A 24,319-nucleotide genomic window follows, 5' to 3' on the forward strand; every position below is an offset into this window, starting at 1 on the left:
CTTGAAAAGAACATTCAAACCGCTGATAGGCTACTCAAGCATGACTAGCAGAAAAATGAGTTTTACAAGGTTCAGCAACCAAAGTTTCCCAGTCTTTTTTCTTTTTTTTTAGTTCTAAGGAAGGCCTTTTAGCTCTGTGTCCTGAACCCACCCATCTGTGGATTTTGCCTTTATAAACCCTGCTGCTCTGTAGTTGGGGGTTTAGAGATCTTTGGGCATTAAACCCACTCTGCACCTGCACCAATAAAGGACTTTCAGGTCTTTATCAGTGCATGGTGCTCCTCTGTATCAGCTCACTTGGGTGCATCATCTGGAGGCATCAGCAAGGTCATGAGCCCACCCTTGGAGGGTTCGCATGTTGTTGCTCTCTGGATTTGGTGATCTGATCACAGGTGGGCCCACTGAGACATTCCAGGACCTTGTGTTGTGCACCAGTGAGCAGAGAGTCCCAGTTCAACTACTGCACTAACCAATTTTTGCTTGACTAGTCACTGGGCATTTAGGGGCCTGAAAAGGCACTGACACAGACTCCTCTCTGCCTCAGTGTGAGGGCCTTGGGACAGGGGACACTGGTTTAGTTGAGAGGGCCCTTGACCCTTCTTCCTTGGTTGAATGAGGGTCTTCTGACCCCCCTACTGGCAAGTGGTACCACATTTGGATATGAAAGCTTCCCTTGACTTTTCCCAAACTTACTGGTTTAGTCTCTGTTATTTATTATCTCTATGTCCTTGTGATGTTATCTCTATGTCATTGTGATGTTCCCGTTGCTGTTTTATCCCATTTCTAGTCTTCACATCAGAGCTTAAATATGTGACAGAGTAAGTCTCCACCTTGTATTCACCTTCAAAGTATGTTAAAATTTCAAAACAACAACAAAGATTTAATGGAGACTATGGAGTCGAGAGCACTCCTAAATCTCTCTGCAATTTGGGGAAATCAGAATGGCCAACACTGGGGTTGACTTGCCATTGGCAAGGTCTCATGACTCTCATCAATCATGTTCAGAAAAAGGTAGCCACACTTGACCCTCTTGCCCAGCCAGATTATTTCCCATATATTGACTGATGGTTAAATCTTGTCCTGAAACCTCCTAAATGGCTCCAAAATGCATGTCCCCCAGACTCTGTGGGTAGTGAGGCCTAGACTCCCTGTAACTGCAACCAAATTGTTTAAGAAAAACAACAATAAAAACAAAACATTAAAAAGTAAACAACACTGGGCCCCTAGACCCTGGCCCCAGGACCCCCTTGTGTCTCCTTCGGCACCCCAGCTTCCACTGGCCCCTCATTACCCCACCCGATTCCCGCATCGTTATGTCCCACCAGGACTCTTGCACTAATTGAAAGCAGGTGAAAAAAACCCCACTTGGCAAGGGTCAAGGCATCTCAGGTACATAGGCTGAAAGCGTAAATGCTGGGTTTTCTACCAGCTGATCTCTCCTTGTAGCTTCCATAAACCCATGTCCAAACGGTTCATCCACATCCTCTTCTTGTGGCTGCAGTATTCTGAAAGCACATTCTAAACTTTTTAATTCTCTTTTTGTTACTACACTCCTATGCAAGGTGGGCTGTGGTGGGAGTGGGAAGTGAGTTTAGGAGGTAGAGCATTTAAATCACTGCCTGAAAAATGAGTTCCAACTTGCCGAACTTGTTGTGCAAGTTGGTTTGACAGATTGCTCTGCCTCTGAAATCAGTGGGCATGGAATCAGATGTATCGTTCTAGATCTTTTAGCATGGGTTTTGGCAAAGTCCAAGGTTTTGGCTTAAATAAAGTAAATGTTTCTAAAGGTAAACAGAAATACTCTTAGCCGCGTACATTCTGTATTTGAGTTTGTTAACAAATGTTTTCATAATTTGTGCATCTGTAAGAACAATTCAGATCTGCTTAAAAGTTACTAATATTAAAATTCAGTATGTTATTTACAAAATTATTAGTTTAAAAAATTCTCAAAATGTAAATCAAGATAAAAAATAAATCATGTAAGATTTATGTGTGATAAAACTTTGCAATATTTTCTAAAAATTTAAGATTAATATGAAAGATACAATGACATAAAATCGAATACAATGTTAATTTGATCCTTTGTTAAAGCAAAAATATTTAAAAAATATATTAGTGAACATACGAAAATACTTTTGATCTCTAATTTTGAAATCTGTTTAACAATTCTGCTAAGATCCTAAAACAGATGAGGATGTTATCATCATGAGTACGTAATGCAGTTCTACACGTTTTAGCCAAAGCCAGTATACAAGGAGAAATAAATACAAAGAACGTGAGGGAGAAAGAAGGCTGTCAGATGAGCATCGCTTGCAGATAGCATGCTCCTCTACAACAGGGAAAGCAAGTGGCTCACTTAGAGATGACTGTAGCCAAAAGAGACAAAGTTATAGACTGTAAAGTGAGCACACAAAACCCAATTGCCTTGTATACAGAATAGCGGCATAGCTGTGAAAGAATTTGTAATTTCACTCCAGTTAACAGTAGTTACAACACGTTTAAATGTACAGGGAAAGATTTAATCAAGGATGTGAAAAACTGCTTTCTGTAAGGAGAATTGTCAAACATCAAGGAAAAAAATAAAAGTAAGAAAAATGAAAAATTCTTCAGCATTAATAGTTTGAAATAATTGGTGTCTGCAAAATGTCCACAGAATTCAAACCAATTTACAGATTCTGTGTGATCCCATCAAAAACCAAAGACTTGGGTGAATCTGAAAAAAAAACTGCCTACATTTTTTATGGAATAACAAGAAACTGGATTATTATAACAAAATCACAGTAAAGGTAAGTCTGGAAGTTATCAGAATGGATTTTCAGGCATATTACAGCGCAGTTATTATCACAATAGCCTGGTACAAGAATTGACATATGTACCAAAAGAATAGAAACCTCAGAAATTAATCCAAACACATATGCTAACGAATCTTTGCCAAACGAGCTAATGTATTTCCCTGGAGGAGGAACAGTCTCTTCAGAAAATTATCCTGGGAAGATTTGATGTATGAATGCACAAGTACAGAAAATGATGACTTCCTTACAACCTATACTAACATTAACTCATTATAAATCAGGGATTATGTCTAAGACTGGAAGCTAATAGATTACTAAAGGAAAATACAAGGAAATACTTCAAAACATTGAGATAGGCAAAGAATTCATGAGTAAGACCAGAGAAGCACAAGGGGTAAAGGCAAAAATAGACAAAAGGGACTACATTAAGCAAAGATTCTTCAGTAAGGAAAGGAAACAAACAACCAAGAATGAGAAAATTACTTGAAAGTTCAAAGTCTGATGAAGGGCTTATATTAATATTAATATCAGTCTATGAGGAGTTCCAAAAAGCTATCACTCAAAAACCAAAATAAATGATAAATATTGGTGAGAATGTCAAGAAAAATGATCCTAACACGCTCTTAGTGGGAATGTAAAACTCATGCAGTCATTATAGAAGACAGTGTTGGGATTCCCCACAGATCTGCATGGAGATCAATCATGAGATACAATCATTCCATGTCTAGGCATCAGATTTTTAAAAATGAAACTGGCATATGAAAGAATTATCTGTGATCCAATGTTTAAGGTAGCTCATCTCGCAGTCATTAAGAATGACAACTCAGACATCCATCAATTAATGACTGAATAAAAACGCAGTGTATATACAGGATTGAACACTACTCGGGCTTCAAATAGAATTTTGACTTTGAAATCTAAAAATCTAAATGAATGCACTTAGGGATCATTACATTTAGCTAAGTCAGTTCCCAAGACAAATAAGATACTTATCTAATTTATGGTAACTCATGCACATGGTTAAAAAAAAACTGTCATTTTGTGATTAGATTATTTTTTGAAGATTCTTTTAAAAACAATTTAATCAGAAAGGCAGATTTACAGAGAGGAAAGACAGAGAGAAAGATCCTCCATCTGCTGCTTCACTCCCCAAGTGACCACAACAGCCAAACTGAGCTGATTCGAAGCCAGGAGCCAGGAGCTTCCTCCAGGTCTCCCATGCGGATCAGGGTCCCAAACCCTTGGGCCATCCTCTATTGCTTTCCCAGGCCTCAAGCAGGGATCTGGATGGAAGTGAAGCAGCTGGGACACGAACAAGTGCTCACATGGGACACTGGCGGTTGCAAGGTGTGGATTTAGGCTATTGTATGGATTTAGGCTATTAGGCTATTGTGCCAGGCCCAATTAAACCATTTCTTATAGCCCTTTATGATGTTCTTACATAACAGGTTTTTCTCTACTTATTGATTGAATTATTCATTTAAGCTTATGTAAAATTAAATTGGAATTATGTCATCATAAAACCTAAAAAAAATAAGAAAATAAGAGGGTGAAGGAGGGAGGGAGGGAATAAAGAAGAAAGTGCAGGTTAGAGTTGGAAGCTTCGTGATGCTCTAAAACTCTACGTATGAAATACATAAAACTCCCCTATATGCATAAAACAATTTTAAAAAGAAGTGGTAGTGCTGAATTGAATAAGTGGCGGCCTACTCTGATGCCTCACAATGCGCTCCTTCCCTGCTTTAATGCAGACAGTGATTTCTAGAAACTTGCCCACTAACAATGCTATACTCCGTCCCCTGGTCTTTGATACGTTTTGTTTTCACTGAAGTTAGCAGACTGTAATGTTTTCTCTATGATTTTTGTAATTCATTTATTTCATAGGAATATTTTGTTTAGTTTGCATGCATATTTTTAAATTTTAAATTTTATTATTTTATAATACAGTTCCATAGACTCTGGGATTTCCCTTCTCCAAATTCCCTCATCCCACTTTTTTCCCCTATGTTATTACAATAGTACAGTCCTTCATGAACAGTTATAAGTCCATCACTCTGCCCTTTGAGCGTACCGTGCCATTGTAGGCTTAGATTATAATTTTACAGCCTTTCCATTGGAAGTTCTGATACATGTTATGTCCAATTGGTCTAGTGTAAGTTTAACCTGCGACTTGATTGTTGATTTTCTATATTATGTCTGTATGTTTCTACAACTGTGGCATTAAAGTTCTGGATAATTTTGTATTGAAGTCTACATTTCCTTTTAGATGTTATTATCTATATTATGTGTTTGTATGCTGCAATATTGGATGCATATGTATTCATAAACATCATTTCCTTTTACAGCACTCAAGCCCTTCTCTTTGACGGAAGTATGATTATTGTGAGTTTCCTTTGGATTCCATTTGCAAAGAATAAGCTTCCTTGTGGCTAGCATCCTGCTGCCGGCTACAGGAGCAAGCCAGCCCTAGCGATGCCGCCACCTCACGTGAGCCTTAGTTCCAGCTGTGGTTGCTGTGCTGCCAGTTCAGCTGCTTACTAATGTGCCTTGGAAATCAGGGCAGGATCACCCGAGGACATGGCACCCCACTACGCATGCGACAGCTCTGCGAGGATTCCAGCATCTTGGCTTTGAACAGAGTCCCAGCCACTGCCGCGATTTGGGACATGAACTAGCCAATGGAACTAGCCAATTGAGATAACATTCTAAATTTACATTATAGTCAAGAGCTTGGTTCACCAAATAAAAAGTTTAACAGGTAAACAATAAAGAGACAACAGTTCAGCAGTATTGTAGGCAAGGGCGATAAGCAATAATCAAGTGGAAAGATAACGATTCAGCCACACACTACATTTAAGCTGAAAACACATGGTTAGATCTGTAGAACAATTTTCTTATCCATTGGTTGGACAAAGCTGTAAAAGTGAAGTGAGAGCATGTTGACTTACTAATTCCTAATTTTTAGTTTGGTTTCTCTTCAATATCTTTGTTGGCAATTTTTCTTCATTCATGTCATCTATATGTGTTTATTTCATGAATTTGTTGCTTTACATTTCTGAGTAATTTTACATTCATTCTTCTGAGTTCTGATTGAAGTATTTCATCATTTTCTCTTTGTCTTCACATTCTGATCTGAAAATATTGCTGTGCTCCTTTGGGGGAGTCCTATTATCATTCTGGACAGAGAGGAAGATCTTCCATCCAATGATTCACTCCCCAAGCGGCCACAACGGCCCGAGTACAACCAATCCAAAGCCAGGAGCCAGAAGCCTCTTCCAGTCTCCCATGTGGGTGCAGGGTCCCAAGGCTTTGGGCCGTCCTCGACTGCTTTCCCGGGCCACAGGCAGGGAGCTGGATGGGAAGCGGGGTAACCAGGACTAGAACTGGCGCCCATATGGGATCCCGGACGTGCATGTAATGTGAGGACTTTAGCCACTAGGCTATTGCGCTGGGTCCATATTTCTGTTTACATTTAGGCATTACTTGAAACTGGAGCCAATTTTCTCCTCTGAGAGCTTTTATGTTTGAACGATGCCTCTGTGCCTAATGACATATCTGCTACTTCAGCATGTATCAAGAGGCATGTCCAGGCAGCTCTATTCAGTGTTCAAACATGGGGTAAAGACACAGGGTGACACCGAGGTGTGACACAGTAGATCTCTGTTGTCACAGGACCGGGGGTGCCATCATGCACAGTTACATACTCACGGTCTTACTTCGTCTCTTTGGAGGTGATCAATGATGGGTGTTATTCCAATGTTGATATAATCCCTAGCCACACGTGAGTGTCACAGTGGATCTGTGCAGTACCCAGTGTGAGCACAGAGCACTCTACAATCGCCCACCCCCACCCGTGGGAAGAGCAGTGATGCTCCAGAGCCAGCCGCTTGTGTTGCTTCACCTTTGTAATTTAAACCTTCAGGTCCATCAGAGTGAGAGATCAAGCACCTTGCAGTCCTATGGGGTGCCTATCTACTTGCCAATCATCCAGGACAGACTCAGAGTAGGTGGCATCTGTGGATTTGTCCCTCTGATAAAACCCTTGGTCACATGAGTGACAGAGCAAACATAACTTCTTCTGTCATAAATTGTTGCTTTCTTCCTGCTTGTCACTGGGTGCCCTTCTGGTGCCTTGGGGGAAAAGAAATGTTTTTCTTCTCGTGATTACAGGAGTATACTGCCCCCTGCTGGCCTCAAGGCAAATTCAAAGTAAATGTCATCTGCAGTATTTTCTCTCAGGTGGTACCCAAAGTGACATGGGCTGGCTCAGCCGGCCCTCACCTCACTCTCAGAAGTTGTCATCTCCTTCAGTCCCTAGCTGTGAGGTCCCAGGTGCTGTCTTGGCTTGCTGCTGCATGCTTGCTCTCCATGCAATTCCACTTCATCTCTCTTGTTTCTATAGACTTTTCACCGTAAACTTCTCTGCCACTTTCCCCTAGGAATACATTTCCTCCGTGTTTGTTCTGTTATCTTCCCCTGATCAAAATCAGAAGTTTTTTCCCCCCTATTCAGACATCTGGAAATTACTGCAAATTATTAAGTTTTCAAATGAAAATCAAGTTTATAAGTATAAAAAGTATATACTGTACAAAACAACTACAAATTCAACATAATCCCTTTAAAACCTAATTACAGGCCAGGTGGGCCCGGCGCGGTGGTGCAGTGGTTAAGGTCCTCGCCTTGCATGCCCAGGATCCCATATGGGCACTGGTTCTAATCCCGGCAGCCCCGCTTCCCATCCAGCTCCCTGCCTGTGGCCTGGGAAAGCAGTCGAGGACGGCCCAAAGCTTTGGGAACCTGCACCCGCGTGGGAGACCCGGAAGAGGCTCCTGGCTTCGGATCGGCATAGCATCGGCTGTTGTGGCCACTTGGGGAGTGAATCATTGGATGGAAGATCTTTCTCTCTCCTCCTCTCTGTATATCTGACTTTCCAACAAAAATAAAATAAATCTAAAAAAAAAACTAATTACATTTTTCACAGAACTAGAATTAAAAGCTACTTACATGGGTATGGAAGCACAGGAGACCTTGAATGACAAAAGCATTCACTAAACATGGATGCACGTCAAAGCCACAGCTGTACAGAGAAAAGGGAAGCTGAGTTTGACCATGGGAAGATCCTAGAAGAAAAGCAGAGGGATCATGGTCACAAGGCACAGTTGGAGAGAAGTTTCCGGTTGAAAATCTATAGAAAAAAGAGTGACTGCATGGCATGGAGACTGCACAAAAATACCAAAGCTAGGAGGATGTCATCAACAACTCCCGCGGCCGCGAGGCTCCGCCTTCTAAGACCAACGTGAGAAGATTGTGCAACAGCCCGCACGCCGCACCTTGCCTGACAGAGTCTCACAGTCCCCGCCAACTCGGAGTCCTTCTTTACTAGATCTTGCAGGGCAGAGTGGCCACCTAACTCCTAGAAGAAAGGACACATGAATTTCCTCCCCTCCCTGACCAAAGCGCTCAGCGAGCTGCAGGAAAGGCCTTACCCTCGGAATAAGCTGAACGAAGGCTTCTGTGACGTCTGCTCCACGGACGGATTTTCTCGTAAGGAAAAATAAATCGTCCTCTGCTGACTTTTAGTTCATCCTGGAGAGTTTGTGGGAAGAGAATGCTGTTCCGTGATTCTGTTACAGTGGGGCATGCTGCTCTCCTCTCACCCACACAACCTCTGCCACACAAGTGACTCCCACATTGGGAGAGCTGTTTCTTTGGCAAGAGAGCCCTTCATGACAGGGAGGGTGGAGGGCAAGGACTGGAGGAGTGGTGCACCTGCGCACACACAGAAGCTTGAAGCTGCTGAACGCTGCGGAGGATCACCACGGAGTGTGCAGTTGCCACAGTGAGTAGAGTGCCCTGGCATATGTGCTCATACTGGACCACCTTGGCACAGAGGGGCTGGGTGGTGAATACGCCTGCTGGCATGATAATGTTAGAGAAGATCAAACATAACAAAATTGGATGACACTTGGGCAACATATCAAGGTCTGAACAGAGCTCCACGATCCGGCCCAGCACACACACCCGGACATCTGCTGGGTCTCACATGTTCTGTTGTGTGCTGAGGCCGTCTGGCATGGCCTGCCCTACCTCAGCATTTTCTGACATGTGCTGTAGCTTGGCCCCGTGCTATCCGCTCCAACATAGCCCAGCCTAGCCAACTCTCCATTCTGGCCTTAATGTCAGTTACCGGTGTTGCTGCCCGATCTGCCCTGCCCCGCACCCCATCTAGGTTCTCATTCCTGCCAGTGGGTTGTATGAAGTGGCCCAGCGTTGCCTGGCCAGAGAACAGACCCACATGTGTGCTGATTGTAACCTGGCCTGGTCTGGGCTGCTCCCAGAGCCTTGGTCCTTGCAATCATCTGCAGGGACTGCTTCCCGATAGAGAAGTTCCTCAAGTTCCTTTATCAGGTCTCCTCCCAGTGGCAGATCTCACGCACACTGGTGGGTCCTTGGCACAGACTGACCTAGTCTATTTCCTGTCCTGGTAGATACAGTGGCATTGCCCAAATGTCCCATACCCATTCAGACTCTTACTGTTGGGTGCTACAGCCCAGCCAAACCTGGTCCATGCCTACACACAGCTCTTGTGTGTTTCAGCAGCTCCCGAGACCTAGCCAGCCCATCTTACACCCACCCTGGCTCTGAAAAGCACCAGCAAGTGCTGGGGTCTAGCCCATTTTGGCACATCCCAGCTGCAGTCCACACCCTGCCAAGGGACACTGTAGTCATGTCCAGCCCATTCCACCATCCACATTCTGGCTCTTGCACTCACCAGTGGGAACCACAATCCAGCCAGAGTGTCCCCTTAGCTCACCAACCAGCTCTTGCACATGCCAGTGGTTGCTCTGACTCAGCTTGGCATAGCCCATTCCTGTCTTGGCCTTTGCAATCAAAAGCTACAGCCTGACCTGTTCCGTCTTGCCCCCGGTCCCAAATTTTAGCTGCCCAATTTTATTCACCTATCCCACAAATAAACATATGACAGTCCTAGCACTGCAAGCTCTGCAGAGCTGAGATAGTAGACATAATTGGTTATTTTTAGTAGATTCAATTTCCCAGGAGGGGTTCCTGCCCATCTTTTCTGAACCCTGGCCAGCAACATTAGGGGAAAGGTCCTAAGGAGATTTATTTCCATTAGGGCAAGTAGTCTTTGCCAAGATGCTAAGGACATGCACTGAAAAAGGCATAACTTCTTAAATGAATTGCATACACATTCAGAACTTGATAACAGATTGCTATAGGTCAACATTTACAAAATTCAACAAAAAACTGAGAACATACCCTTGAAAATTATTGGAAAAACTAAGGGGGATATATCAGGACTTCAGAATGGGCAAGATTTTCTAGATCAGCTACCAAAACCACAGGAAGCAAAAACAAAAGTAGAAAAATAGAATGTAATCAAACATAAGAGTTTCTGCATCTGAAAGGAAATAACACAACAGGGACAGTCTACAAAATGGAAGAAAATATTTGTACTCTATATTTAACAAAGAGTTGTTACTTGAAAGAGCTTAAACAATTTTTAACACAGGCAATGATCTGAAGAGATATTTCTAAATAAACAGTGCAAATAATCAACATGAAAAAATACTCAACATCACCAATCATCTGCAAAATGCAAATCCAAAACACTGTGAAATACCACCTCACTTTTGTAAAACTGACTTTTATGAAAACGAGAAATGATAAGTGTTTATGAGGATGTGGACAAAAGGGAACCCTTGTGTGTTGTCATTAGGTAAATTAGTAGAGCTATGGTGGAAAAAACATAGGTAATCCAGGAATTCCACTTCTTCACATACATTCAAGGGAAAAAATACATTTGCTAAATAGATGTCTTCAAGATCGTGTTTACTGAAGCATTCTTCACATTAGTCACAAAATTTAAAAAAAAAAGTGTTCATCCAGGAATGAATGGATAAAGAAAATGTGGTATATAAATGCAATGCAACATTACTCTGCTGTGAAAAAAAAAAGCATTTTTTTTTTTTGTCATCAACAGCATGAATGCAAAGTACAGAAAGACACTTATTGCCTCTAAACAATATCAGGTGTTTTAGCCTTCCCAGGGAATTCACACTGCTTCCTTTTCAAAGATGAGGGTGGGAGAAGTTTCTTATAAATGACCCAGGATGGCAGGGTAGCCAAATTTCTGCCTGTGAAATTCTCCAGGGCCTGGTATGGTAGCCTGGTGGCTAAAGTCCTCGCCTGCACCTGCTGGGATCTCATATGGATACCAGTTCTAATCCCAGTGGCCCCACTTCCTGTCCAGCTCCCTGCTTGTAGCCTGGAAAAGCAATTGAGTACAGCCCAAAGCCTTGGGACCCTGCACATGCATGGGAGACCTGGAATAAGAAGCTCCAGGAAGAAACTCCAGGTTCCTGGCTTCAGATCAGCTCAGCTTCAGCTGTTGTAGCCACTTAGGGAGTGAACCAGTGGGCAGATCTTCCTCTCTGTCTCTCCTCTTCTCTGTATATCTGAATTTCCAATAAAAATAAATAAATAAATAAAAATTCTCCAGCACAGAAAACAGATTCACAAAATTTTAAAATAATTTTAAAACTTTTATTAATATAAAGATAATAGATTTTATACATTCCATAAATACAGGTCAAGATTACAATAACACCTTGCTCCCAATATTTCTACATATAACACCATGTCAACAATGGGGAAAGCACAATAAATAATTCTTTGTGTCTGTTGGGAGTTTTTGCTCTCTGGCACAACTGCTAAAATTTCAAGTTCTAGGATACTTGGGGCAACATGTTTTTACTAGAGACTTGTCCATTTTGCCTTCTCCACGTGAGGGGAGGGATATGAAACCTGCTAGTGCCTACCTTTCCATTTTGTTGAAATTATTACTCTAAGTCCTTTTGCAATCTTTAATTCCCTGACAATTTTGAAGGTCATAAGCCTTTAATTTGGTGAAATACTTCTAAAATGTATTTGTCTAGTGCCTTCTTATCATTAGATTCAAGTGATGGTATTTTTTGGAAAAAACACCACAATAGTAGTAATACATTCTTCTCAGTACATGTAAAGAAGATATGTGATATTCATTTACTCTATTAATCTAAATTGTGATAATTTTATCAAAACTTTGCCTACTGTATGTCTCCATTTTAAAAGAACCACTCTTTTGTAAATGATAGATCATATGTAAGAAAATATTTTGAGTCTAAAGTAAAGCTGCTTCTCAAAGAGCTTCAATTGTTTTAGCATCCACTGATGACTCAATGTACACACACACATATATATATTCACGTACATGTATGAAATTAGGAAAGTATTCATTTTGCCATCATATTTCAATCTTTCAACGATCCATTTATCTCCTGATACTTTTCTTAATTTAAATTATAAATAACTGTAGGCTACTTTACTTTAGTATTACAATTGCTTCAATTTTCCATTTTTAAATTTTGTCCTGAGATTTTTACATATCATCCTTATTAGGGAAGACAGCTATGCTCACCACTGCACCACCAACACCCACTTAGCATCCTTAGTTTGCTTGCATTTCCTAAGTTGAGGGATAATATCTATTCTAAGCTTATGAATTTTTTACTCAATCCTGAAGCCAGTTTTTTCTCAAAGAAACTTCAGTTCCTTTTATTGTAAAATGGTATTTGAAAGTAAAAATTTGGGTGTTATGTTTCATCATTTTGATTGGGCTCTCCGATAGATCAAAATACCTTTAAATTTTTTTCTCTAACATTAGGAGATTTTCTTTTTTGTAATAGTATTACTTCAATTACCACCCCCCAACTTCCAATTAGTCATACTAATTTGTGGCACAATCAGCGTGTAGTCTTGTACTTTGCCTTATCACTCATCACTTTATTTCTTCTAACTGAAGTTCCTTTATACCATGATCATCCTGGAAAGCAAGATTGTCACCGCTTTAAGCATCATCTACTCTAAAAAGTATCTTAACATCTCTCAAAACAGTAAGTCTTTCCTCCTCTGATCTCCCTCCTGTATACAAAATAGATATCATTACAGCATATAAGAAACTATACTGTATTTGTCTATTTACAATTCTGTATTCTCCAGTGAAGTAAAGGCAGGAATCAGATAGTCACATTTTAGTTAGAACTGTAATTAGTGCAGAAAATAAAAATTCAAAAGTATAACTGGAAAGTGTGGATGAATTCCCCACTTGCTTTTTATCTACAGCCTGCTAGAGCGTAATTTCACACAAGCGCACATACATACAACTTGTTTTTAAGGAATGTCCTAAAACTTTCCAGGGCAGACCCACCCCCCAAAACATTTCTCAAAGTACTGGGCCACAGCCAGGGTCAAGTGATCGTTAAATGGTCCAGCTACAATCTGGATGCCTAGAGGGAGGCCTTTGGCATTCAGACCCAATGGGCACTGAGTCACGGGCAAACCCAAGGCGTTGAAGACACCTGAAACAGAAAAACAAGAAATGTCAGAAATCAAGGCCTAGGTTAGAAGTTATCTCCTCTCATTCCACCAATAATGTGGATAACAGTTATGAATATATAATTACAGTTTACTGTTTGACAGAAGACTCATCTGGGATTCTATGTGTATTAAATGTTTGAATTTTAGGAATAAATTTATAATAGGAGTTATAAATCATCCGTATTTTAATTAAAAAATAACTGAAGTAAAAAAAAAACTGGTTAAATAATATTGCCAAAGTTGCTTGGAGATTAAAAGCTAGAATCAGGATCTTAACACCAAATATAAATTGAGAAGCTGAGTGCATTCCCAATACTTTGTGCCTAGCTTGTCTTTAGTTGCATTTTCAGTCCTGTATTCTCAAAGTTATGTCTTTTACTCAGTTACAAACATTGTATAACATCAATTTTGGCTAGTCCATAGCTGTAAGTTATAATTATTTGCTTCATTTGAGGTATTATAAAGCTTTATCATAGCACAATTTACATAAAATAAAGGTATTTCTCTTTCTAATGTTCAATCTGTCATTGCTAATAAGGTGACAGATGTGTCCAACCATAGGTGCAATTAAAGTGTAAAATTTATATAATCCTCAAAATGAACAGTTATTTATGACAGCAATCAGTTGGTTCCAGCAATCTAAGCAGCAAAAAAGGAATCCCATCAAGTCCTGGTACATTTTTTCTGCCATATCCATGGCAGAAGGCAAGTAGAAATTCCAGAAATTATCTGTGGATGGAAGCACCTGGCCACATCTGAAGCTCATGGCCAAGTGGTAATCCCACCAAGTCCCAGTTCCTTCACTCAGCCTAAGTGTGGGAGGAAAATCCCAGTCCTAAAATCACCTTGTCTGCCTAACACTCGTGGTAAAGCATTGACTCTTCTAGCACCAGCGCTGTCTTTAAAGCCTTCCCTGGTTAAGAGGCAAATGAATGCCAGTGGCAATTCAGAGAGGAGCACCTGGAACTGATATAGTGGCTACGTGGTGACCTCCTTGCCACTCATGGAGGAAATCATGCCCTGGAATATCTGAATAGGACAACATCTGTACCCACTGAATCTCGACATCTAAGAAGTGAACCAATTCAGCCCCAGAATTCTTATGTACCCCAAGTTTAAAAGGAAAGAGTAGGTCAACAATTCATGTGAAGGTCAGTATCTAGGCCTTTACAACCTCACCAAGCCTCAATGCTCTTCTTAAGCCCTTACCAGATCTGGAGGTGATATCAATCAGCATGTGTCACATTTCAGAATACTCATGGTTCTTGTGGAGAGACCAGGTGCCAGCAAAATGTCTTTCAAACACAGCATCAGCCGCTGTTTACTGCAATTAATTTTCAATCACACACTTTTCTATGTACATGTTCGAAGAATTTCCACCAGCGAACTAAAATTATTTTCTTCTTAGGGAACATCTCAATTTCCTTAAGATTTACAAAATGGCAAGAATAAATTAAATTACCTGTATAGGCAAAATTGAAAGGTCTTGTCAGAGGAACATGGTGCTTTGGAGCCGCTGTGGGATGTGAGGGGTATAAAAACACACCGTCATCACCTAGCATTCCCACCAGCTCTTGATGCAGACTTTCTTCCAATGCCTTAAATTTTATGTATTTCTCATGGTCATATTTCAGTTTTTCCTCCAACAAAGCCAACCCTAAAAGAGAATGATATATATTAAGCTATGGCAATAACTTTAATTTTACATCTAAATGTTCATTATCATTTCTTATATGGCTAATATGTGTACATTACAGAATACTGAGAAAAAGTGATAAAAGTTTTAAACCCTACAAACACACATGAGCTTCACTGATCATTTGTTGATAACTTCTTTTAAATGACTAGCAAACCTTATGCATACAGATTCCTACATCATAACGCATCTTGAAGATCTTTTACATCAACCACGCAGTCTCATATTGTGAATGCATGATACTTTAAGTGTAGAAACATGTTCTAAGGTTTCCATTGTCTTTAACTATAAATGTTCTGAGGGAACATAGGCAATTTTCCTAAACATAAATATTACAGTAAGAATCTTCATACACAAAAATCTTAGAGAAATTGTGCAATAAATTTGTAATTTTAGATTATATTTGGGGCCAGAGTAGTAGCACAAAGATCTAATTCTTTGCTTTAAGCACTGGCATCCTATATGAGAGTTGATTCAAGTCTCAGCTGCTCCACTTACAATCCAGCTCCCTGCTTACTACCTGGGAAGGCATCTAAGAAAGTCCCATGTCCCTGAACCCCTGCACCTGTGTGGGAGATTCAGAAAGAAGCTCCTGGTTCCTGGCTTCAGATTAGCTCAGTTCCATCCATTGCACCCATCTGAAGAGTGAACCAACAGATGGAAGACATCTTTCTCTGTAAAATATGCCTCTCAAATAAATATAAATATATCCTTTTTAAAAAATTTTCATTATTTTTTATTGGAAAGGCGGATATACAGAGAGGAAGATCTTCCATCCCGATGATTCACTCCCCAAGTGAGCGCAATGGCCGATGCTATGCCGATCCAAAGCCAGGAGCCTCTTCCGGGTCTCCCACACGGGTGCAGGGTCCCAAAGCTTTGGGCCGTCCTTGACTGCTTTCCCAGGCCACAGGCAGGGAGCTGGAAGGGAAGTGGGGCTGCCGGGATAGAACCGGCGCCCATATGGGATCCCGGGCGTACAAGGCAAGGACCTTAACCACTGTGCCACCACGCCGGGCCCAAATATATCCTTTTTAAACACAAAGATGACATGAAATACATTTCCAAGTATTTATTTATTTCACAAAACATAAGGGGGTATGTGTGTGTTGTGTGTGTATGTGTGTGAGTACACACATACAATCTTTTGCATTGGTAAAGTATATGCCATACATGACTGATACACTTTAAAAAAAAACTTTGATTATTTGAAAAGCAGAGTGACAAAGACATGTACAGTGAGAGAGAAAAGGAGAGTTACCATCTGGAAATTCCATACCCAAATGCCCACAATGGCCCAACTGGGCTAGGATGAATCTAGGAGTCAGGAAATCAATCTAGGGCTCCTACATGGTAGCATGGACCCAATTACTGGATCCATGATCTCCTGATTTGAAGCTTGCGCATTAGCAGAAAGCTGAAATCTGCACAACAATCTGACAGGTGTGTGGATGTCAAAAGTGGCATCTCATGCACCACAGCAAATTCTCATCTCATAATTAATACACCTAACTTTTGTGAACCTAATATTGTATATGTATACACACATATACACACACACATCTGTTTAAAGTAAAGTTTACTTATTGTAGAAATATCTTCTTTCTCACTTTAAAGGAATACTTAAATTGTATGGAAATAAGACTTTTTTAAGATTTATTTTTGTTGGAAACACAGATTTTATAGAGTGAATCAGAAAGGGACAGAAAGCTCCTCCATCTGCAGTTCACTCCTCAAATGGCCATAGCAGTCAGAGCTGAGCTAATCTGAAGCCAGGAGCTTCTTTTAGATCTCCCACACAGTTCAGCATCCCAAGACTTTGGGTCATTCTTTGCATCTTTTTAAAAATTATTTATTATTTTATTTTGATAATCTTTACATAGTTGATTAGGGCACAAAGGGTTAAGGGCTACAGGAAAGTGGGTAAGACCATTGTTTCCACATTATTATGATTATGATTATGATTATTTCTCTTGCAGGTTATAAGCAGGGAGCTGTATGGGGAGTAGCTGGGACAAGAACTGGTGCTCATATGAGATCCCAGCACTTGCAAGATGGAGGATTAGCCAACTGAGCCATCGTGTCAGGCCCAGAACAAGTTTTAACAACACAAAACATGGACAAATACAATGCAAAATGATACCAATGCTAAAAATGTCCAAATATTACATATCTTATAAATATATGCATAAATGAAAAACAGTGAATTGTGTGTACATTGTTAATGAACTACATACTATTTGAGCTGTAATCATATATCAATTATGTTATTTTAAAAAGTTATGTCATTCCTGACAAACTGTGAAAGGCACATTTTGAATTACATAGAATTTTGTGTAATGTTTTTTATTGTAGCATTTCAAGATTAAATACACATAAATGATTAGTTTCCTCTCTAGAGTACACTATATATTTATATGTAGTTAGAGTTATCAAGGCAAGAGCAAATGACAGCAGCATATAAACTAGATGGATAGCATGGATTCGGGATCCAGGGATTGTGGGGAAAGGTAGCAGTCAGACCTGTGCATCTTTGGAATAATGTGACTAAGAAATAATACAAAACAAAAGGTGGGAAAATGGCACAAGAATTTGTGTTACATTACGGGAGGTGGGTATATACTGGAAATTGACTGCATTGTTTCAATATTGCAGAATTTCTTAAAGCACTGTAAGAGGTCCCTGTCAGGATTCTTATTAGGATAGAATTCTCTATCCTCCCCAAAGACACGAAAGCATTCTGGGAGAAACAATCTACTTACCAATGGAGGGGATAGTGTAAACTGACAGACCCATGCACCATTTGACCAGTTCCCACAGAGGGTTGATGGGCTTTCCATGGTCACTAAGCAGATCCACAAATTTCATAGGTTCCTGAGATAGAAGACGAAAATCAACCTATAGGAGTATTTTCTCAGATTCTGTACTTTAGAAAAAACGTGTGGAGAATTTTGTGGCAACAATTTTCATATCAACCATATTTACACCATTTGATGAGTGTATAAATAAATTATATTGATAAAATACAGTATTTGAAGCCCTAAATGGTTCAATATGAATCAAACCAGAAACATCGTGATCGGTAAACATCATGACAAAGTACCAAAATACATTATGTTAACTGCATAAAGTGTCAATAATAAGAAAATTTATAGAAATATAAAAAAATTAGTGGTTACTTAAAGCTTTGGAAAGGGGGACTGGAAGATTGAGGAATGATTGCTAATAAGTATGGGGTTTCTTTCTGCAGTAATAAAAATGCTCTATAATCAGTGGAAGGGAATTTTGCAAGATTGTCAATAAACTAAAAACTCAGTTGATTAATTTGAAAAGACAAATTTTATCGTATGTGTAAGTCTGTTGTAAAAACAAAAGAAGCTACGTTAGCATAAAAAAGTGTGGTTCAGAAAATGGACACATCCTACTTTTGCATTAGAAATTTCAAGTACTGATCCTATAATCTATTTTCTCTTAAGAGATGAAATATACAAAAGTAGATATCATCATTGGTTGTGAATCATGTGTCATAATGCAAAGTTAAGAAACAACTGGGGGAGGGGACATGGTAGTCTAGTGGCTAAAGGCCTCGCCTTGCACTTGCTGGGATCCTGGCTCGTATCCTGGCTGCTCCATTTCCTTCCAGCTCGATGCTTGTGGCCTGGGAAAGAAGTAGAGGACAGCCCAAAGCCTTGGGACCCCGCATTCGCTTCGGGGACCCTGAGGGAAGTTCCTGGCTCCTGATTTCGGATTGGCTCAGCTCTGGCTGTTGCGGCCATTTGGGGACTGAATCAACAGATAGGAGATCTTTCTTTGTCTTTCCTTCTGTGGATCTGACTTTCCAATAGAAGTGAATAAATATTTTTTAAAAAAGAACAATTGTGAGAACCCCTTTATCACCTTTCAGATTTGTATTTGAGGACCAACTTAAAAAAAATTCATCCCACCCACCTTCCTCCATACCTCAACTCTCCACAACCCTAACAAGAGACTCCCATGGCATGAATCCCTCTCAACTATGTAAACAATACTAAAAATAAAACAAAAAATGTCAAAAGTTTCTCAATAAAGTTCTTGTTATGTTGCTTTAGTTTTGATCTAATACACTGATTATAAATTTAGACATCATCAGCTTGCATATTTACACTGAGGACATTCCAAGATGTTTTTAAAAAGCAATTGCTTCTTTATTTATTATAAGTAAGGATAATCATAGATAATTTATTTAACTTAATGCAGCAGCAAAGCATCATTTGATTTTACTCATTATTGAAGGGATACGGCATGCTAGGCACTTCCTATTTTATTTTTGTTCATTCATTCCTGAGACATTACAGATAAAAGAGGGATAGAGAGAACTCATGATTTGCTGCCTCACTCTTCAAATATTCACATTGGCTTGGTGGGCCAGGCCAAAGCTGGAGCTAGAAATTCAATCCAGACTGCCACTGATGTATCAGAATACATATTTAAACCGTCAGCTACTGCCTGCCACGAAGCTAGAATGAGGAGTGCAGCTGAGACTTGCACACAGGAATTGTAATACATGATGCAGGAGTATAAACTCTTACCTTAACTTTCAGGTCAAATGCCCAGCCTATACTTTACTATTTTTAAACACAAAGAAATCCTGAAACATAGATACCATAGCTTCACTTTACATGGAAGTCTTACTCAATATGACCAAGCTAGGAAGTGGCCTATTATTTGAACTTGGGTCTGTCACACTAAAGCATACACAGTCTTATTTCCCAATATGTGCATAAAAGTTAAGGCTGCAAAGTAAAAATTCTGTTACTTCAGAATGCCAAGTGTAACTCACTTTCTTTTAGAGTTCATGGTTTATAAAACATTATTTTTTCTTATTAATCTAATATTAATACAAAGTGAACCAAGGAAAGGACAGTATGAAAAAGTTAGATAATTATGGCAAGCATCTCTACTCATGATGAATAGTTGGATTCCCAATTATTTACACATATATATGCATATATACACCTTTACACTATGATACTATGCTTTCTACCTTTTTTTAAACTTATTATGTCATGATACATTTATATAGTGGAATGTTAAGCTTTGTAATGTTGAACTGAGTGTTCTGGTGATAACTTGGGGACAGTGAGAGGGAATCACAGGGAGAAAGTAAGAGGGGTTGAATCCCTATGCCAATTAAACTGTATTGTGGAAAATAATAAATAAAAATGTTTCACAATTATACACATGACCTTGCAATTATAGCAGATGCTAATTTGATGGTAAAGTACATAAAAATGCATATAACTATATGATGTCCTTATCAAATCTACTAGAAACATTAGCTTCAGATCTTAACAACAGTTTTACTCCATAAGCTTTACTGAAGCATAAATTCATAAGTTTTGTGAAAACATAAATTCTATGAGTAGTCAGCATATGATATACTGGAATATCTTAATGACAAGGCCATAACATATTTTCCTCCCACATGAAACACTTTTTAGTCAATTACCTACATAGTTAAAGTGTCTAGATTTTTCTAAGTATAAGGGGCATTATATTCTCACCAAGACGACGTTACCAGCATCCACACAGGGATGAGCACACCCTCTGCAACAATACAGTCGTGTATGTATATGTCAGTATAGCAGTCACCAAATTTACTCTTTTAAACACTTCACTGGTTTCTAATTTTTCATATATGAAACTCGATATATGATTGACAATAGAAATTCGGTGTTCATGAAAGAAAATTAAAAAAAAAAAAAGAGCATACCTCCCCATTACGTCCCTTTGCTGACATCATTGTGATCCACAACTGATAAGAATACTTCATTTGTTTCAATTTGACATGTTGAACTGAGGCTCCTAGAACATCTTCAAGGTGAGCCACAACCTTTGAAAACAGACATATTAAAAATAGCCAAATGTGTGATCATAAAAAGTAGGCAACAGAGAGTGCATTACAAGCATGTCAGACTAGAGAACCCCAGGCTCTCTCATACTTGCTTGAAAATGCCAAAACGTTGCAATATATAAGCCAAAATAATTCTGTGAGAATAATACAAACCATGTAAGAAGCTACACTAATCCAGAAAATGCTTGATAAACAAAAATTACACTCAAAATGATAAGAAATGTCATGGCATTTTCACTAATACTAGCCCAACCACATGTCTGACACAAAGCAGCATACTTGAAAGAAAATTAGTCGATTATAGACTCCTCCCTGTTGTTGAATAGAAAAAGAATAGAGCTTGTGACAAATCATTAACTTAACTGTAGGCAGTCTGAAGGACTTGTTTATTCCTTGTCTGAATTTGAATGCTGACAAGAATAATTGTCAGCATCTAGGTGGCATAGTTTAGATGTTAAGTTGAAGGCTGCTTCAGCCAGAGGTGCAAACTGATAACAGTGATAAATAAACACAGTAACAAAAATCCTGAGAATAAGCAGGAATAGGATGTTGCTGATTAAATTTCGGACAAACCACACTACCTGTCTTTTCCTGTAGACTTATAACTAGACTTAAGTCCCATGCAAGCCTCTAAACGATGAAAACAAAGCATGACACACAAGGAAGCACAATAATCTCCAAAAAACATTTCCAATGTATTTCCATGAACCTCTTTTCATGCATTGCCACTTGTATTCATCCTTTGAAAATGCCTATTCATGCAGAGCAGGTATTTGATAAACTCCAACACCATTTCATGCTGAAAACCCTAAACAAGATAGGCATACAAGGAACATTCTACAACACAATCAAAGCAATTTACGAAAAACCCAATGCCAGCATCATACTAAATGGGGAAAGATTGGAAGCCTTCCCACTAATATCTGGAACTAGACAGGAATGTCCACTCTCATCGCTACTCTTCAATATAGTTTTTTTTTTCAATATACTTTTCAATATACTTGCCAGAGCTATTAGGCAAGAAACAGCAATTAAAGGAATACAAATTGGAAATGAGGAATTGAAATTATCGCTATTCGTAGATGACATGATTCTCTACATAGGAGAACCAAAAGACTCTGTCAAGAGGCTATTGAAACTCATAAGAGACTTTGGCAGAGTAGCAGGATACAAAACTAATGAACACAAATTGATGGCACTAGTGTACACAAATAATTCCATGGATGAGAAAGAAATTGTAAGTACAGTCCCCTTTAAAATAGAGAAGAATCTTATATACCTAGGAATTAAACTAACTAAATATGTGAAAGACTTCTATGATGAAAACTGTAAATCATCTAAAAAGGAAATAGAAGAAGACTTTGAAAAATGGAGAACATTACCATGTTCCTGGATTGGCAGGATCAACATTATCAAAATGACCATATTACCAAAAGCAATATACAGATTCAACGCAATCCCAATCAAAATCCCAACAACATTCTCAGAAACAGAAAAGATGATACAAAAGTTCATCTGGAATCACAGAAGACCACGAATAGCTAAAGCTATCTTGAAAAATAGAAATCAATGGGCCCGGCGCGGTGGCGCAAATGGTTAAAGGTCCTCACCTTGCCCGCCCGGGATCCCATATGGGCGCCGGTTCTAATCCCGGCAGCCCCGCTTCCCTTCCAGCTCCCTGCCTGTGGCCTGGGAAAGCAGTCGAGGACGGCCCAAGGCTTTGGGACCCTGCACCCGCGTGGGAGACCCGGAAGAGGCTCCTGGCTTCGGATCGGCATAGTATCGGCTCGTTGTGCTCACTTGGGGAGTGAATCATCGGACGGAAGATCTTCCTCTCTGTCTCTCCTCTCTGTATATCCGCCTTTCCAATGAAAAAATAATAAAAATAAATCTTTAAAAAAAAAAAAAAGAAAAATAGAAATCAAGCTGGAGGAATCACAATTCCAGCCCTCAAGACATACTACAGAGCAGTGGTTATCAAAACAGTCTGGCACTCTGGTACAGAAACAGAGAAGATGATTAGTGGAACAGAATAGAAACACCAGAAAGGAGCCCACACATGTATAGTCAACTAATCTTTAACAAGAAAACTGAAAACAATCCAGGCAAAAATCCAGGTCTATTCAACAAATGCTGTTGGGACAACCGGATAGCTGCATGCAGAATTAACAAGCAAGACACACACCTGTTGCTTTATACAAAACTTAGCTCTAAATAGATCAAGGACCTAAATCTACACCCAGAAACCATCAAACTATTAAAGGAAAACACTGGAAGCACACTCCAAGATATAGGAACGGGGAAAGACTTCTTACAAAAGATGCCAAAAGCAAAGGCAATCAAATCCAAAATGAACAAACGGGACTACATCAAACTAAAAAGCTTCTGTACAGCAAAGGAAACAACAAAGTGAAGAAGCAACCAACAGAATGGGAGAAAATTTTGGCATACTACACAAGTGATAGGGGACTAATATCCAGGATTTACAAAGAGCTTCAGAAATCCAAAGACAGCAACCAAAACAAACAAACAAAAAACAACGCTGCAACAAAATAGGCAAAGGAAATTAACATACATTTTTCAAAAGAACAGATTCAAATGGCTAACAGACATCTGAAAAGATGCTCAGGCTCCCTAGCCATCAGAGAGATATAAATGAAAAGCACGTTGAGATGATATTCTGCCAGCTCTACTTTCAGACCAGGGATAGTCTCCCAATGAAACTGTTGAATTTATCTGGACAATAAGATGCCAGACTCTCTGCATGGTCCTTGCCCGCAATGAAGGAATCATGACTGGATATGAACTATAGTACTGCAACAATATGGAGGAATTCAATATGGGGGGGAGGCTTTTTGGAGGGGTTGGGGGAATCCCAGAGCCTATGAAACTGTGTCATAAAACAAAATAAAAAATTAAAAAACTATGTTGAGGTATCACCCAACTCCAGTGAGACTGGCCTACATTCAGAACTCAGCTAACAACACCTGCTGGCATGGATGTGGGGAGAAAGGCTCCCTTCTTCACTGCTGGTGGGAGTGTAGGCTAGTACAACCACTGTGGAAATCAGTATGGAGAGTGCTTGGAGAATTGCAAACAAACCTGCCATGTGACCCAGCTATCCCGCTCTCAGGAATATGCCCAATAGAAGTAAAATCTGCATGTGAGAAGGGGATCTGTGATTCTATACTTGCAGCAGCACAATCTACAATAGCAAAGACATGGAAACAATCCAGATGCCTGTCCAAAGAAGAGTTGTTAAAGAAACTGTGGTACATCTACTCCAAGGACTATTATTCAGCTATTAAGAACAATGAAATTACTCTATTTACAACCAGGTGGCCCCAACTAGAGACTATTATGCTCAGTGAAATGAGTCAATCACAAAAGAACAAATACCATATATTCTCTCTTATTTAAGGAAACCAGCATGGAAAGTGTTAACTTCAGTAATCCGATCCATACTGTTTCTTGGTTGGATGGTTGCTTTTTTTAGCT

The 24,319-nt window shown here is 39.6% G+C and overlaps 1 protein-coding gene across 3 annotated transcripts in view; it reads right to left on the reverse strand.

Annotated features, from left to right (window-relative positions):
• Positions 1-12,127: 12,127 nt before the first annotated feature.
• The window catches only part of FAAH2 (fatty acid amide hydrolase 2), a 60,350-nt gene continuing 48,158 nt past the window's right edge, over positions 12,128-24,319 (reverse strand). For 2 of the 3 annotated variants that reach the window (XM_040997821.1, XM_040997806.1), the window contains 4 exons: positions 20,681-20,800; positions 17,691-17,802; positions 14,695-14,889; positions 12,128-13,213 (listed from right to left, as the gene is read on the reverse strand). In XM_040997821.1, coding sequence (XP_040853755.1) covers positions 13,038-13,213; positions 14,695-14,889; positions 17,691-17,802; positions 20,681-20,800 — 603 coding nt within the window. In that variant the 3' untranslated portion in view covers positions 12,128-13,037. The remainder of the gene's footprint in view (positions 13,214-14,694; positions 14,890-17,690; positions 17,803-20,680; positions 20,801-24,319) is intronic. The other variant, XM_040997813.1, reaches the window with a different exon arrangement.

Source organism: Ochotona curzoniae, unplaced genomic scaffold, assembly GCF_017591425.1.
Source record: "Ochotona curzoniae isolate NIBS_2020 unplaced genomic scaffold, NIBS_Ocur_1.0 contig_1274, whole genome shotgun sequence".
In the NCBI taxonomy this organism is placed as follows: domain Eukaryota; kingdom Metazoa; phylum Chordata; class Mammalia; order Lagomorpha; family Ochotonidae; genus Ochotona; species Ochotona curzoniae.